This window comes from Silurus aristotelis (assembly GCF_946808225.1).
Source record: "Silurus aristotelis genome assembly, chromosome: 4".
Taxonomy (NCBI): domain Eukaryota; kingdom Metazoa; phylum Chordata; class Actinopteri; order Siluriformes; family Siluridae; genus Silurus; species Silurus aristotelis.
This window is the reverse complement of record NC_139577.1, coordinates 15331296-15347666: the sequence shown is the minus strand read 5'-3', so window position 1 is coordinate 15347666 and position 16371 is coordinate 15331296. Positions and strand designations below refer to the sequence as shown.

Below are 16371 nucleotides of genomic sequence, written 5' to 3'. Positions count from 1 at the left end.
TATCAACAGGAGGTGAAGCTTGAACGCAATCTGCATAATTTGGCATCAGACGTGGCTCCTGTGTATAGGAAACTTGCACCTGAGGCTTATGAAAACCAGGTGGGATCATAAAGACAGCCAAAAGAGTGAAATCAATAGAATTATATGAGCCTCTGAGCAAATGGGGAACAATGAGATGCTAAGATTTCTCCAGATTCTCCAGATATTGTCAGTATTTCTAATTTCTGTCGATTTACTGTGAATGCTTGTAAGAAGAGATTCCCATTCAGTTGTATTTCCACGCTTCACCACTAGAGGCAGACATACAGTTTAACACTCATGATAAGTTACCTATGACGTCACCGTGCACCGTCAAGAGTATAAAAGGCCAAAGCACTGAGAAGCAGACTCGACATCACGCAACCTACCGAACAGGAGCTAGGAGTCGACAGCAATAATCACACACGATTAATTCTAAACCCAGTAAAGTTTGAGTGTTCTAAATCCTGTACCGTGTTTTTACTGACATGCCGGGGCGAGTACAATCTCCTGATCATCGCACACCAGATAGTGAAACTCCCTTACAATTGGTGCTTCTAGCTAGATAATAAAAAATTCCTAACATTGCTGAAATCTTCATTGTGACATAGAAAAGTTGAGTTGACTTATGTCCTTTCAGGTGGAGCAGGAGGAGCTGGGGCAAGACTGTCGACTGGGCACGAGAGAGGGTCGTCCGTTCTCTGGTGTGACCGCATGTGTGGACTTTTGCGCTCACGCTCACAGGGACACACAAAACATGACCAACGGGAGTACTGTGGTGAGCATCGTGTGTTATTTATATTAAGTTACATTTGGTTCAGATTAGGGATGCACCGAATATTCGGCCACCGAAAATTTCCGGCCGAAAATGGCCCAAAAGTGCATTTTCGGTATTCGGCTGAAAGACTTTGATCACCGAAAAAACACGGCTGAAACAGTTGGTTGTGATGACGCAAACAGAAACCGTGTCCTGCACGTGCTTGTCTGAAGCAACATGTCTGCGGTGTGGACGTATTTCAGTATATCTGAGAAATACAAACGGATAGCGATTTGCAAAACATGTAATGCCGAAATTTCAAGAGGGGTGCGTCTGCAAAGACTTTCTCCACGTCGGGTTTAATTTATCATCTGAAATCCAAACATCCCGATCGCTATGCTGAATATGAGAGTAACGCGGCACAGAAAAGCAAAACCCCTCCGAGCACGCGCACTCCGTCTGTGGGGGACGTTTTTGAAAAGGCAAGGAAGTTTCCCAGTGATGTTGTCAAGGCGCTTTCCTGTCCTGGCAAAGTTGGCACGCAAGTACTTTTCTGCTCCGTGCACAAGCACTGACAGCAAAAGACTGTTCAGTGCAGCAGCCCATGTTCTCGATGAGAAGAGGAACAGACTTTACTGGGATAAAGCAGAGAAGCTACTCTTCATCAAGAAAAACCTGCCACTTTACCTCAAGAAGTAGAATGGGATTGTCTAGTGTTTAAATATTTATTATCCACTTTGCACATTTGCAATTCTTGGTGCATTTGTTGTTGTTAAAGTTCTACAGTTAACATATGGGCTATGGCAATCTTTTTGATACACTATTATGTTGTAGGCCTACAGTGAAAATATTGTTATCTTTAAGCAGTTGCACTTGTTCTGAATGCACTTTGTTTTTTATGAAAGAACATATTTAATTGTACAACCTTTCAGCAGGCCAGAGGGCCTGTACATTATTATTTAATGTACACATGAGTGCATTTAAGTTAAACATTTAAGTTTGAATTTTTATTTATTTTATCCTGTGCATTGTTGCAATGTGCTATCAATAAATATTTTCATAATTTGTAATTGATTTATTCTTTGACACTTTAATATTAATTTATGCAATTGAAATGCCTTGATTTTAGTAAGGTTAGTACACAGTCATAGCCATAAATGCAATGGTAATAATAATTAGCATAATTTCTTTCGGTGTTTCGGTTTTCGTTTTCGGCCAAGAATTTTCATTTCGGTGCATCCCTAGTTCAGATGTACACCTATGTGGTAAGGGTTTAATACGTAAATTTCACACACTGGAATTTTAATTCAACACCTCATGTGGAACTACTGCCTATTGAAGTAATTGTTATAGGAGTTTGCTAAAGAACAGAGGCAGGTCTCAGGTATGCACAATTGTGAGTGTAAAATGATTTTCTTGTCTAAAATCACCTTGATTATGGAGTATTCTTAAATACAGTGTACGTTTCTGAGAGTGATGTAGCTACAGAATGTCATGCTGGATGCCATTGGACTGTAATATTAAGTATATAGGTTTTTTTTTAGAAGTGCAGAAATCTCTGCATGGCATACTCATGTCAATAAAAAAGTATGCTCTGTCGCTTCTTTTTGCAGGTATGCACATTAACTAAAGAGGATAATCGGGCAGTGAGAAACATTCCAGAGGATGAGCAACTTCATGTCCTGCCTCTCTATAAGATCTCAGAGACTGATGAGTTCGGGCAGGTGGACGGCCAGAGAGCTAAGATTGAGAGTGGAGCCCTGCAGGTGCTCTCCGCCTTTCCGAGAGAGGTGCGTATGCTGGCTGAGCCCGTCAAGTCTGCTCGCAAAAGAAGACTGGAGGCCAAGAGAGAGCGAGAAAAACAGAGCAGCCAGGAAAAGAAGCAGATCACCCCAACAAAAATGAAGAACGAACCTCTCAGAGGTATTGTCAGCAGTGCCATTCTTTTACTCAAATATAAAAAAGGCAAGACAGTCAGAGCTAATATTTGTTTGCCTTTATTATAATTATAACATTTTTCCTTTTTTTCTACATTTCTCTTTTGTAGGCTATAAAAGCACTTTGCAATGTTTTAAAATGGAGCCGCAGAATTACTGTCCCCCTATGCGAGTGACTCCAGACATGGACACACGCTTTTTAAGTGATTCATTCAGCCCTTTCAGCAGTATGAACTGTACTCCACAAGTGGGCTCAAGTGAACACACTGCAGCACTTTCTCCTTACTCTCACTGCAACCCGCCTGCCCCTCCACAGGTTGCAGAACAGAAGCCTTTCGAAAGCCACCAGGAAACGCGCGACTCCTTGGAAACCGAGTCCCAAGGTTTCAGTGGCTACCATTTTGCAGTAAAGACAGAATCCAAGGAGGTGCACTGCCTCCAGGGTGGAGCTTCTCCGAGACCACTCTCCCCAGCCCAGGCCAAGGGTCTTCACAGCCGACTGAACCAAGCACAACCAAGCCTGGATAACAACTACCACCAAGGACTACCCATAACTTTCCGACCCCTGACCCCGGAAGAGGTTAAAGCTGAGGAGCTATGGTCAGACAGCGAACACAACTTTCTGGATGGGGATATCGGTGGGGTTGCAGTGGCCCCTTCTCATGGCTCCATCCTCATTGAGTGCGCCCGACGTGAGCTTCACGCCACCACCCCTATCCTACGGCCTAACCGGAGCCACCCCACCCGCATCGCTCTCGTCTTCTATCAGCACAAGAGTCTCAATGCACCAGGTCATGGCCTGCTCCAGTGGGAGGCCAAAATGGCTGAAAAGGCCAGGGAGAAAGAAGAGGAGGCTGAAAGGCTGGGATTTGAGGCTGCAAACATGGGAAGGTCAAAAGTAATTAAGAGAGATTCAGAAAGTGAAGAGGAAGATGGGTTGCAAGATGAGAGGCAGGAGCTAAAGGTCCCTACTCGCCAATCACTAACAGCTACTCGAAACATCATCACCACATCATCCCCATACGCTCTTACTCACGTCACTGGGCCTTATAACCGCTGGACATGACCGTGGCAATGCCACTTTTAGCTAATGCCTTACCTCAGTCAGATCTCTCTGTTTTAATACATGCTTTTTTTTTTGTGTTACGATCTACATCTCAGCTTTTGAATGCTGACTACATTTGTCGGTTTTTAACTGTGAGTTTGGTGTCTACATTTTTGAACAGATGGTGCTCACCACAGATGTTTTAAAAACTGGTTTTATACAAAGAGATGGAATTAGTGCATAGAAGATGTGACTATTTATTCTGAATGTTTTTTTTTTTGTTTGTTTGTTTGGGGGTGTTTTTATTTTTTATTTTTTATTTTTTTTTGGGCAACAGTTTGTATTTAATTTTTGGTCCAAGCCTGTTTACTGCAATATTACTGTGTCAACCTGAAAAATTATGTGTATAGTAAACACTCAGAATTGACATTGTAAAATGTGACCTATTATTTTTGCCTCAGCTTGGGTGCTCTTGTCAAAAATGTTCAATAGTTGCTGTTTTATGGTGCCATTGTGGCAGTAACTTTGAATAACCACACAGACATACATTACTATTTAAAAGTATTGTGACACAGTTGGTTGTTGGATAGATTTAAAGATGTAGCATTGGTTTTATCATGTGATGAAGGTACATAGATGCTGAATTATTCCCATTACTCATTGCATTGTTAGAAAAAAAAAAAGCACTTTGAAGCAACTTGACTTTTGAAATGTTCCGTATGCACAGTTGTTTTGTTTTGTTTTGTTTTTAACGTGACCTCCTTCATTTAATATCTGTATATACGCTTTACAAGTTGGTTTGAAAACCCATTCAGGATTTTTTGAGACCATGCTTATGAAAGCAATAATCATGGAAGGTTAAATGCTGCATTTTTGATAATGTGTAGAATTTAAAACATTTTATTACTGGAATTTGCATAAAATACAATATTACTAGGTTACCCAATTGTTTAGTTTTTTTTGTTTTGTTTTTCGGCTTCCACAGAGTTTGCAACAAGACTTGAAAACAGCATTTTATATAATCTGACGTAATAATTTGTCACATTTGTGTGCTAAAATGCATCAGTACTTTTACTGTATGTTTCTCCATGGTGCTTTTTCGAAGACCTGCTAAACATCAAAGTGATAGTAGATCTCTTTTTTTTTTTTATTATTATTATTATTATTGCGTTACAATGTTTTTATTTGAAATAAATCATGCCATGATTTACAACTAGAATTTTTTTGTAAATGTCTGGATATTAGGGGTTTTGTTTTTCAAACCGACATTTCTGTCTGTTTGTTAGCCTGCTATTCCATTGCCTGAAATGGAGTAGGTTACTATACTCTATGTTCATAATGTTCACTGTAGAAATGCTTTCTAATTTTTATATTAGATATTTGTTATTGCGATTTAGGAAGCCTATGTTTTTTCCAGTCTTTTTCCTTAAGGTGCTTAAAGTTTACTGTGTAAATGTGGTATATTATGATGTACTTCCAAAACTTTTATATTGAAAGCATTTGTGTCTAGAAAAAGAAAAAAAAAGACATTTCTTCATGCCGGCTGTGTAAAATCATCTTTTATAATCTTTTTCCTTACAGCGAAGGCAGAGCACCTTCTTAGAAAAACCCAATAGGACCTTTTTAAAGACACAAGTGGCATGGATATATTCATTTTAGTGTACGTTTTCAATTAAAGCTACTTTTGTTGAACAAGGAAATTGTTGCATTTGTGAAAAACACCGATCTACAGCATAGAGTAATACTCATTTTTAACTTCTAACAACACTGTAGAAACTGTTTGAACAGATTTTTTTTAAACGTAGCTTTAAAAACTTACTTTCCTCGTGATAAAATGAGCAACTTTACAAAATATGTTTATGATTAAATCCTTTTTGGCAGGTTGAGTGTGCAGCTTAAAATTCATTTGAATGCGCATACACTGAAGTCACTGTAGTCTGTTGAGCCTAAAATGTGTAACAGGTAAATGTTATTGCATCATTAAAATATATTCTGTTCTCGATATATGCCACTTTCAACAGCAGACCTTTTCATAAAGCAGCTTTATGGAAATAGGGAAATACATCTGAATGCATCAAGTCAGACTTGAAACTAATGACAAAGACAACATGAGGAAGCAGACCTGAGAGGAACTTGTTCATGGGTGACACTGAATAGTGGGATAATTTTTTTTTAAAGTTTACAGCAAAAAAAAAAAAAACAATAAAAGAGAAACAGTATTAGATATGTTAAAAGAATAGATAACTATATTTTGAATAGGATGAGCATAGGAGGCTCCAGATTATATAGTCTATGTTCCAATTAGCAAACAAGCCTACATTAGACCTGTTACAAAGAAGAAATCAATCGTTTTATCAATTTGGCATCATTATACAGAAGGCCGCATTGCAATTTAGATAAGAATGGGATGTAAAACCATCTTGTGATACCCCATGGGTGAGTCATTTTTCCACCTAACAAAACTTAACTTTAACCACAATTAGCTCATCTCATTAGTTAATAAGTTGTAGCTAATGCATGATTTTTTTTCTTTTTACAGTAAGGTCTTATCTACAAGCTCCACTTGCTAGCACAATTTTCTAAAATCCTCAGCAGAACACAAGAACAGTCATGTGAGCTGTCCCATGATCTTAAAACAACAATAACTGAACCAATAACCAAAGCCCTTACACAGAACAAGCCTTAATAATTCTGTTATCCTCAATACACGTTATTCTCACGGACCAAATCACTGTCCTATAGACCCCTTATCTGAAATGAACTCGCCTTTTTCCTTGATATGTTCCAGGTCTGCCAAATGAAAGACTACCATGGAGGAGTACATCACTAAAGTTCTTCGACAGAGGTACATTGTTTAAGAGTCATGTCAAGAAGCTTTTTATTGTCATTTCAACCATATATAGCTGACGCAGTACACGGTGAAATGAAACAACGTTCCTCCAGAATTCTGATGCTACATACAACAACATAAAACAACAATCACAAAAACAGAAAAACACGGCCAAGGACTAGTAAGTGTCCTCACCACAAAAAGTGCATGTGTGCAACCTGGTGAAAACAGTGAAAAGACAACACACAGAACACAAAATAGCTCCGCCAGTAGACGTGTTGTAACGAGACAGTGAACAGTAGCAAAAATGTAAACAAAATGTTGTGCAAAAGAGCAAGTAGCAGCAATCCAGGAAAGATATGCAAAAATGGCATGTAAACAGTTTATGGTAATGATGTAATATGAGTGGTCCCGAAGTCATGGGTGTGCAAAGTGAGTAAGAGTGTGTGTTGAGTCTGGGTTGTACAGATCAGTCACACATTTGTGTGTGTGTGTGTGTGTGTGTGTGTGTGTGTGTGTGTGTGTGTGAGCTCAGTGTTCAGTTCTTTGTTGAGAAGCCTGATGGCTTGACGTTTCCAGTTAGCTAAGGCTAAAACAAAGAAATACACCGATCAGGCATAACATTTTGACTACCTGCTTAATATTGTGTTGGTCCCCTATTTGCTGCCAAAACAGTCCTAACCCTTTGCAGCATTAACAGCATTAACTTCTTCAGCAATTTGAGCTACATGAGCTCGTCTGTCGGATTTGACCACAAGAGCTGCAGGGTCGAGAAACTCCGACCCAGTTGTCTAGCAATCACAACTTGGCCCTTGTCAAACTCCCATAAATCCTTACACTTGCCCATTTTTCCTGCCTCTAACACATCAAGTTTGAGGACAAAATGTTCACTTGCTGCCTGATATATTCCACCCACTAACAGGTGCCATGATGAAGAGATAATGTTTATATTTACTTCACCAGTCATAATGTTGTGGATAATTAGTATATACAGCTACAGTGGATCTAATCCTGTTGCAGCAACACAATGCATGGGATTAAATTATATTTGGAAATGGGTAGTATTTAAAAAATCTCCTTGAATTGTTATATACACAAGTCTCTCAAAATAACGTGAAATGCCATGAAAAGTAAAACATGCAATGAGGGAAAATGCCTTTTTGATAAAGGGGATTGTAACTGGATGAGCTGTTCTGCTATTGTATTTTATCTGCCTCAAAATTTGATGTTTTGTGCATACTGTGATGAGTGGTTGAGTCACATTACCTTCCAGGCAGCCCAATCGATGTTCTTTTGGCTGTTCTTTTTTTAACCGTTATGTGTAAATGCCGTAGATTGTTTTATGTGACAATCGCTTGAACATTGAATAACAATCACATTGTTTAAGTGCTCATTTAAAATATTTTATAAGAAAATGTTCTGTTGTATGCAATACTGCCATCCCTAAAGTCACAGAGATCACATTTTCCCCATTCTGAAATTTCTGTGAACTGTAATAAACTGAATGTGCATGATTAGATGTTTGCTAATAGCATCATTGTATGAGCGTGCAGGTGTAGCCACTTCCAAATAAAACAGGCAGTGAGTTTATATTAAACAGATTTGGCTATTTAGAAATAGTTAGCAATACCTAAACACCATAGGGCACTAGTTATGAATCTGTGTGCAACTGACAGCACCAATCATTCTTTGAAACAACCTGTAAAATAATATTTTGTTGAATAACTTTTATTAATGGTAATTAAGCTATGCTATCCTGTTGAATTGGTAAAAGTCATCCTAAACTTATCCTGCCCTGGAGCATGTTGGCCATAAAGCAAGTTTCCATGGCAATATAGCCCAGTAAAAAGTGATTCACCACCATGAGTCAAAAGTCTAACTCAAAGATAGCATCGTGAGACAGACCCTGTGAGTAGACCAGGTTTCTAACCAATTTTATTCTACTTGTGAATCTTTTAGAGTAGCCTATAATCAATACATCCTACATAATGCCGATCTGGAGTTGATTTATATTATAAACACTTTTCTAATAATTTATACTTTTTCATGTCACAGCATATCGCTGAAACTTTGTTCAATTCGAGTATGTGCATCTCTTCGGAAAAAAAATTCACATTTACAAATTACCATTTCTTCTAATGGCTACTTATAGCCTGAAATTAAGCCATGACACAAAAAAATCTAAATTCATCTCAACTGGTTTCATAAACATTAGAATGAGATCCATATTCTTCAATGACCTTATGAGTTACTGGTTCCGAATCTAGTGGAACGTTTTTGGCATGAGCAGGAGCAAGAGTATCACGGCATGAAAAGGCATGGGAAAAATCTACAGCAATTGCATATAATATAATCATCCCAAGGGGAGTGGTGGCTCCAGCGGTTAAGGCGCTGGGTTGCCGATCGGAAGGTCTGGGGTTCAAGCCCCGGTATCGCCAAGCCGCCACTCTTGGGCCCTTGAGCAAGGCCCTTAACCCTCTATGCTCCGGGGGTCCCTTATGAGGGAAATATCAAGGTCCATGACATGGGGCTGCCTTCCTGTGGGCTCACCACCTGCAGGAGGGACCATAAGACGGTGCTGTGAGGATTGGGCAGAAGGCGGGGGCCTGCTTAGACTGCTGCCCCCGCGACCCGAATTACGGATGAGTGGGAAAAAATGAATGAATGAATGAATAATCATCCCAACATGAACCAGAATTCCCTGCCTGGTGCCTGGTATAGTGTTTGTAATAAAGTGCTAACTGTGACCTGAATAAAATAATCACTTCCTAATATCAACAAATAAAGCAGTAACACTGTCCTACAGAAAAATCCAACGCGATACAATATCTCACAAAAATGAGTACATCACTCACATTTCAGCAACCATTTTATATATTCTTAAGGGACAATACTATAGATATATAAAACTTGGATATGCTTTAAAGTAGTCAATGTGCAGCTTGTATAACAGTATACATTTACTGTCCTCTGAAAATAACTCAACATACAGCCATTATTGTCTAAATAATTGGCAACAACAGTGAGTACACCCTAAGTGAACATGTCAAAACTGTGTCCAAAGTGTCAATATTTTGTGTGAGCACCATTGTAATATAGCACTGCCTTAATTCTCCTGGTCATGGAATTCACCAGAGCTGAACAGGTTGTTGCTGGGATTCTCATCCACTCCTCAATAATGACATCACAGAGCTGCTGAATGTTAGACACATGGTGCTTCTCCACTGGAGACATACTTGGACACTTCATCACCTTTAGCTTCTTCAGCAAGACAGTTGTCATCTTGGTGGTGTGTTTGGATCGTTATAATGTTGGAAAACTGCTATTCGCCCCAGAAGGGCTTCAGAATGTCACAGAACATGTTGGAATCTATGTTTCCCTCAATAAACCGCAGCTCCCCAGTACCAGCAGAACTCATGCAGCCCCAGACCATCGCCATTTATCATAGTCTCATCAGACCACATGATATGGCTCCAGTAATTCATGATCTTGGGCAGGTTGTCTTTAGCAAGCTGTTTGCAGGCTTTCACTACATGAAACAAGAAAAGCTTTTCCCCAAGGAAGTTTACCTCATAAACACTTAAACTTATACCTGTAACCAACTCATTTGCAATATATAAACACATTCAGGTGCAAAATGTCAACACGTTCCATATACAGCATATTCTTCTTCTACCACAATTTCAATGCAGTACTTTCCACCTGCACATATCTGTGTATAAGATAAATTCTGCATGTCATTCTGACTGTACATTGTGTATAAACCTTTCTTTCTTATTTAATTTTTAACTTAAATATTGTTTTACCTAGAAATAACCCAGCAGACCAGTCACCAAAACAAATTCCTTGTATGTGAGCACATTTAACAAATAAATCCCTTTCTGATTCTTATTCTGATGTGTAAAGCAGCAGCATCACATGCAGCACCGACCACACACTCACCAAATGGCATGTCAGAGCCAAAGCATCCAAGCCGGAATTTATAACGTTTATTGATTTTATCTGTGACTTTGTAGGATCAGCTGGGTCTCAAATCTTAGGCCCTGAACATGTAAGAACAATTCAATTAATACCTGGAATATGTAAACCACTTAGAATTATTACTTAAGAATCTCGACTTGTACCTATGTATGAGATTTGTGTGTCTCAGCACAAATGCACAGTAAAATCTATTACATTTTATCATGGGTTAGGGTTAGAGTTAGGGTTAGGATCTCAGGAACCCCAAACAGAAGGGTTCCAGGATTGAAATAAAACAGTGCAGATACACCGACCAGGTATAACATTATGACTGGTGAAGTAAATAACACTGATTATTTCTTTCATCAAGGCACCTGTGAGTGAGTGGGATATTTTAGGCAGAAAGTGAACATTTTATACTCAAACTTGATGTGTTAGAGGCAGGAAAAATGGGCAAGCTTACGAATTTGAGTGAGTTTGACAAGGGCCAAATTGTAATGGCTAGACGAGTGGGTTAGAGTATCTTCATAACTGCAGCTCTTTTGGTGTTACCTCTCTGCAGTGGTCATATCTATCGAAAGTGGTCCAAGGAAGGAATAGCGGTGAACTGGTGACATTATGCGCGTGTGGTCCAATCCAACAGACGAGCTGCTGTATCTCAAATTGCAGAGGAAGTTAATGCTGTTAATGCTCCATGGGTCGGGACTGTTTGGGCAGCAAAAAGGGGGAACAACACAATATTAGGCAGGTGGTCATAATGTTATGCCTGATCGGTGTATGTCAAAAGATGGTGAAATAATAGAGTAGAAGGTGACAGAAGCCAGTGATTTTCATGAACAGGCAGAAGTGTGTGTAGTGGTAAGAAGAGTAATTGTGGCTGGGACTGGGTGGAGTGTTTCTGAGCACTGGGTGGGTGTTGCAGCGTGGGCTCGCAGAACTGAGTCATTCTTTAGCGATGACGCGGGGTGTGAATGGGAGGAGGGAGGGGCAGAGGGGGCTTCACCCGCGTGACTTCAGCGGGTTGCCGTAGATTCCGGTTGGCCGTGTGACGTCACGAAGGACCAGGAGAATTTTAGAGGCAAGATGGCGACTTCGGAGCCGGTAAGGGAGAAAGGGGTTTGCATTGATCGAGCTTGTTGACGGGCCTCTCAAAATGCCGGAGACGTTGTTTCGAGCGGGTTCTCGGCTCGGTTTTTGTTGTGTTTGCGCGGTGTAATGAGCGGCGGCTTCGGTGTCGATGCAGGAGGACGGGCTGCTGCTCAACTCGGGTGGATGAGCCGCGATTGCTAAAGCTAATGCTAGCTAACGATCTATCTAAATGGACTGGGATTTTTTGGAGGGTGAATCGCAACTGACTGCAGTTCAAGAAAGAAAGGAGAATCGCTCGGAGGTTTGAAATGGAATTTGTACATCATTATACGTCGTTGTGTTCGGTACTTGAAAATGGCCGCACTTTGTGTGTGAGAGAGATGGAGAGAGAGTTTTTGCCGGCTTGTCGGTTATTTCTGGCCAGCTGGACACGTGTGTTGGCTGCAGCTTTTTGCTAGCTCTTTTTTCCAGGTCAGCTGACACCAGCATTTTTACACATCGACACGCAGATTTAATCACGCAAGTCTGGTAGATCCTAGGATTGCTAAACTGTCTTCACAGACATGTCGTTTAGTCGTTGCTTTTGGGGCGCGTTGTGTTGGTTGTGAATGAGGGGACTGTTAGCTTGCAGGCTAACAGAGCATGAGCTGGAGTCGTGATGAGTTGCTCCGCCAGTAGAGGGCGTGTTGCGTTTGGCAGCCTGCTTTCTGCATGTATTTACTGCCTTCCTGTCAGGTCAAGTATAGTGAACGTAAATCGCTTTGTAGCAGGGATTACATTCAGGGATTAGTCAACTATTGCAACCTTTGTCTCTATATCTCTGATGGATGCTCAGTTATTTCCTTGTTTTGCCGTTCTCTCTATTTTGAACGTGTCTGTTAATCTCTAAAGATCATACATATCATGACTTACAGATTTCAAATACATTCATTTTAATGCTATTATAGGTCATACAGCGAGCACCTGAAACTGAAGAAGGCCCAAATGATGGTCCTACACCAGTTGCTGCCAGTCCCGAACAGTACATTAAACATCCTTTGCAAAACCGGTAACTATTCTACCACACTCTGCAACTGTACATCGTGCAGGCCACCATTATAAAATCCCATAGGGATTATTATCCATATATTACATATCCACCATGGCCTTTTTGACAAACTTGGTGAGAGAAAATGCTTCAATGCATTACGTACAACTTTTTTTTTTATTTTTGCCCTCACATTCATCAGTCTTTCAGTCAGTTTGGTATCATTCTGTCACCATGCATTATGTGTGTGCGAGAGAAAGAGATACTGTGACACTGTCCCTTAGCTGTGGGCCAATTGGAAATGCTGACCACACACGGTGCACAGTGTGTTTCCAGAGACGTCGGCCTTGTTGCTACACACTGCTTGCCTTTCCGCTTTTTCTGCACCAATGAGAAGCCTCACTCCTTCTGGGTGTCACACTTAAAACACACTGTGACATTTTCAAACTTGATTTTTTTTTTTTTAGAATGTAAAAACACCCCCCCCCCTCCTTTTTTTTGGATAAAAGTCCTGAGAGTCCAAATAACATGCATGTCTATACTATAATATTTGTATATTATTATTCTCATCAAATATTTATAGTGCAGCAAGATTTTTACTAATAAGTACATGCAGCTGTTTAAAAAAAAAAAAAATCAATGTCCCACATAATAATTTTGAATGTTTGCCAATGTAGGTATTTAATCCAAATGTGAGAATATTTCAAATATTAAATATATATTTTTTCCACTGTTAACTCTTTGCAGATGGGCGCTCTGGTATTTCAAAAATGATAAAAGCAAAAGCTGGACAGAAAATCTGCGACTGATCTCCAAGTTTGACACAGTGGAAGACTTCTGGGCGTAAGTCCTACTTTTTTTGTTTCTGTAGCCGTTAAAATAGTAATGCTGGCCCTGTTTTTATTGCCAATTTACAAAACACCATATACTGTCAATCTTTTGTAGAACTAATCAGCTTCTGTTTGAATTTTCCAGGTTATATAACCACATACAACAACCCAGTAAGCTTGGATTTGGCTGTGATTACTGTTTATTTAAGGTTTGTCCGAAAGACGTCATTTCTGTCACTATTTTGACAGTAAAATGTCTCAACCATTGTTGTGTTCACTGATCACCCACTATATGTTGTCTGCGTCTCAGGATGGGATCAAGCCCATGTGGGAGGACGACCGGAATAAACTTGGAGGGAGGTGGTTAATGACGCTCAGCAAACAGCAGCGACACAATGACCTTGATCGCTTTTGGATGGAGACAGTAAGTCGCTTTTATTTTTGCCTCAATTATTTGTGTGTTGTGTTGATGTTGCTTTATCTCTACGTGTTGTGTTTCAGCTGTTGTGTTTAATCGGCGAGTCTTTCGACGAAGCCAGCGAAGACGTTTGTGGAGCAGTAGTTAACGTACGCCCAAAGGGGGATAAAATATCCATATGGACGGGCAACTGCCAAAATAGGGAAGCTATAATGACGATAGGGTGAGTTTTATATTATTTTTGTATTTGCACTTAAACTAGCGACAGCTGTGACTGAAGTGTTGCATAATTAATAGAATCAGCTATGAGCTGCAATTATATCTAAGAGACAGTTACATTTAGGAGAAACTATAAACTCTGATCCGTATTACATTATGGTCTCGACCAGTGTATAGAATTATAGACTCTTTTTTTATAGCATGTATATTCCTAATCTTTCTGATCAGTTGGATAAACTGGTGTGTGTGTGACGTGTACAATGTTTAATGTGGAATTCTGTTTCTTCCTTTCGTTAAGGCAACAATACAAGGAGCGCTTGAATATCCCCATCAAAAACATTCTTGGATACCAGTCCCACGATGACACCTCTAGCAAAAGTGGCTCTACGACAAAGAACATGTATTCAGTTTGAAGAAAACTTTCAAGTTGTAGGTTTATAAAATTACAAATTTGCCTCACATTATGTTTGAGTTGTCAACTGCTGTAGTGTCCTTCCTTTTAAAAAAAAAAAGAAAAAGATAAAAAAAAATTACCGTGCATTTGTAGTACTCCATTCTAAATGAACCACGACTATCTAATAATTTTGACCTGTGAGAGGGACTGCATCAGCTGAAGCTATGCGAATCCTGCTAGACGATGTTTTAGAATTCAGACATTACGCTAACTAATAACGCCCTAGCTGGAAAGGTTCATCAGAAAGAAAAGACATTGTTCTTTCCTCTAACCTTTTCCGTTTCTCATGCTTCTTGATATTATTCACATATAGGAATAAAAAAAAAAAAACCCACAAACTCACAAGGGCAAAAAGCCGACCACTTTCTTTACACAAATTTAATAGGCCACATCTTTTTTTAACATGCTTTGGTTTGAGGTGTTTGGCATGAGACATGATTGCAGCGGCGCCTGTAGAGAGAATGTCATAAAGGATTGTAAATGAGTTTCGGTTGCTCTCTAGGTTTGAGATTTGGACGAGCAGCCAATTATTGTTTCAGCGATGCTGGAATTATAGAGTCTTGATTGTGTACCTACTTTCAATTTTTGTGTTCGCCCCACATCTATTTATGACGTAGAGATTGCCATCGAGCTACTTAGTGAGAGGATGACTTAAAAAAAATTCTGTTTTCATTATTTTTATTTCCCCTTCCCTTGTTTTTCTTCTTCTTTTTTCTTCCTTTTTTTCCCTTCTTTTTTTCTGTTTGGAAGTTGTTAGTAATGTGGACTACTGCTTAATATCGAACATTTTTACAGTGAATTCTATAGTAAATGCATATACCGCCATGCTTTAGGTGTGCTTTTCACTTTTTCCTCTTACAATTATCATTGTAAACATCTAATTTGCACCACTTGGGTGAATAAAAATGAAGACAATACTCATTGTGAATTTATTTTGCTCATAATGTATCTACCTGTAATTCCAGGATGTATATTACCTTCTTTCAAAGTAAAGGTGACATGCTTTGCATTAACCAAATTAATTGTGCATTTTTTTTCAGGCAGTATTATTGAAATATGCTACAAAGAAGCATAGCGCAAACGTAGATTCACTTTGTTTGGCTTCATGTGTCGAGTTTATTGGTTCAGGGTCAAAAGTTCAGGGTTTTTTTGTTTATATTAAAGCTCATGGGTCATACTTGTGATATGATCATAGTTAGGCACTAATGTGAATGTAAGAGCAAACATGAGGGAAAAGTTCACTTGGGCAGACACTGGTATTAAGCTGTAATACAGTCATGATTGAAAGAATGTAGACCGCCTTCAATTCTGTTTTTTATTTATCAGGGCCTAAATATATATATATATATATCTACACATTAATAACTTCAGGTGAAAACAAAACATCTTTTTTTTTCTTTCTTTTTTTTTCCAGCAAGAAAATCAACATTTAGAAACCAGGTGGACAAAGAACAAGTACACCCTGCAGTTTAATAACCTGTAGAACTACTTTTAACAAGAACCTGAAAACCTTTTTAGCATTATTCATTTATGCACGGCTTTCTTAAGATCCCAGAAGGTCTAGATTTTGATATTTATTTATATTTAATGTATTTAGCTAATGTTCTGGTGCACTTGTGATCGTTATCCGGTTGCATGAGCCAGTTTTTGCTTAAGCTGGTGGACAGATGGCTTCACAATAGAATATTATGGTACGAGTTCATTGTTGTCTTACTGACTGCCATTTCCCAATTCCCGAGGCTTTAAAACAAGTCCAAGCTTAACAGTTGGAATGTGGTAATACTAAT

At 39.3% G+C, this 16371-nt stretch overlaps 2 protein-coding genes across 5 annotated transcripts in view; both read left to right on the top strand.

The window, feature by feature from the left end:
* The window catches only part of tet1 (tet methylcytosine dioxygenase 1), a 36453-nt gene extending 30996 nt beyond the window's left edge, over window positions 1-5457 (top strand). The window contains exons 9-12 of the mRNA XM_083539246.1: window positions 10-99; window positions 659-796; window positions 2389-2698; window positions 2823-5457. Coding sequence (XP_083395372.1) covers window positions 10-99; window positions 659-796; window positions 2389-2698; window positions 2823-3778 — 1494 coding nt within the window. The 3' untranslated portion in view covers window positions 3779-5457. The remainder of the gene's footprint in view (window positions 1-9; window positions 100-658; window positions 797-2388; window positions 2699-2822) is intronic.
* A 5974-nt stretch (window positions 5458-11431) lies between these two features.
* On the top strand, window positions 11432-15501 carry eif4e1c (eukaryotic translation initiation factor 4E family member 1c). Of its 4 annotated transcripts, none has more exons than XM_083540568.1 (7): window positions 11432-11648; window positions 12593-12684; window positions 13411-13506; window positions 13639-13702; window positions 13804-13917; window positions 13995-14134; window positions 14429-15501. In XM_083540568.1, exons 1-7 carry the CDS (start codon window positions 11631-11633, stop codon window positions 14541-14543), a joined length of 639 nt encoding a protein of 212 aa, XP_083396694.1. In that variant the 5' UTR covers window positions 11432-11630; the 3' UTR covers window positions 14544-15501. The 4 variants fall into 4 exon arrangements, with proteins under 4 accessions (XP_083396694.1, XP_083396693.1, XP_083396692.1 ...); XM_083540567.1 differs by having other exon boundaries at window positions 11534-11648; window positions 12584-12684; XM_083540566.1 differs by having other exon boundaries at window positions 11623-11937.
* The last annotated feature ends 870 nt before the right edge of the window (window positions 15502-16371 follow it).

Coding starts and splice junctions, on each gene's coding strand:
- eif4e1c (XM_083540565.1), top strand. CDS start 11,866: ATGGACTGGGATTTTTTGGAGGGTGAATCGCAACTGACTGCAGTTCAA. Junction 13,703..13,803: donor GTGATTACTGTTTATTTAAG/GTTTGTCCGAAA, acceptor TCTGCGTCTCAG/GATGGGATCAAGCCCATGTG. Junction 13,918..13,994: donor ATCGCTTTTGGATGGAGACA/GTAAGTCGCTTT, acceptor GTTGTGTTTCAG/CTGTTGTGTTTAATCGGCGA.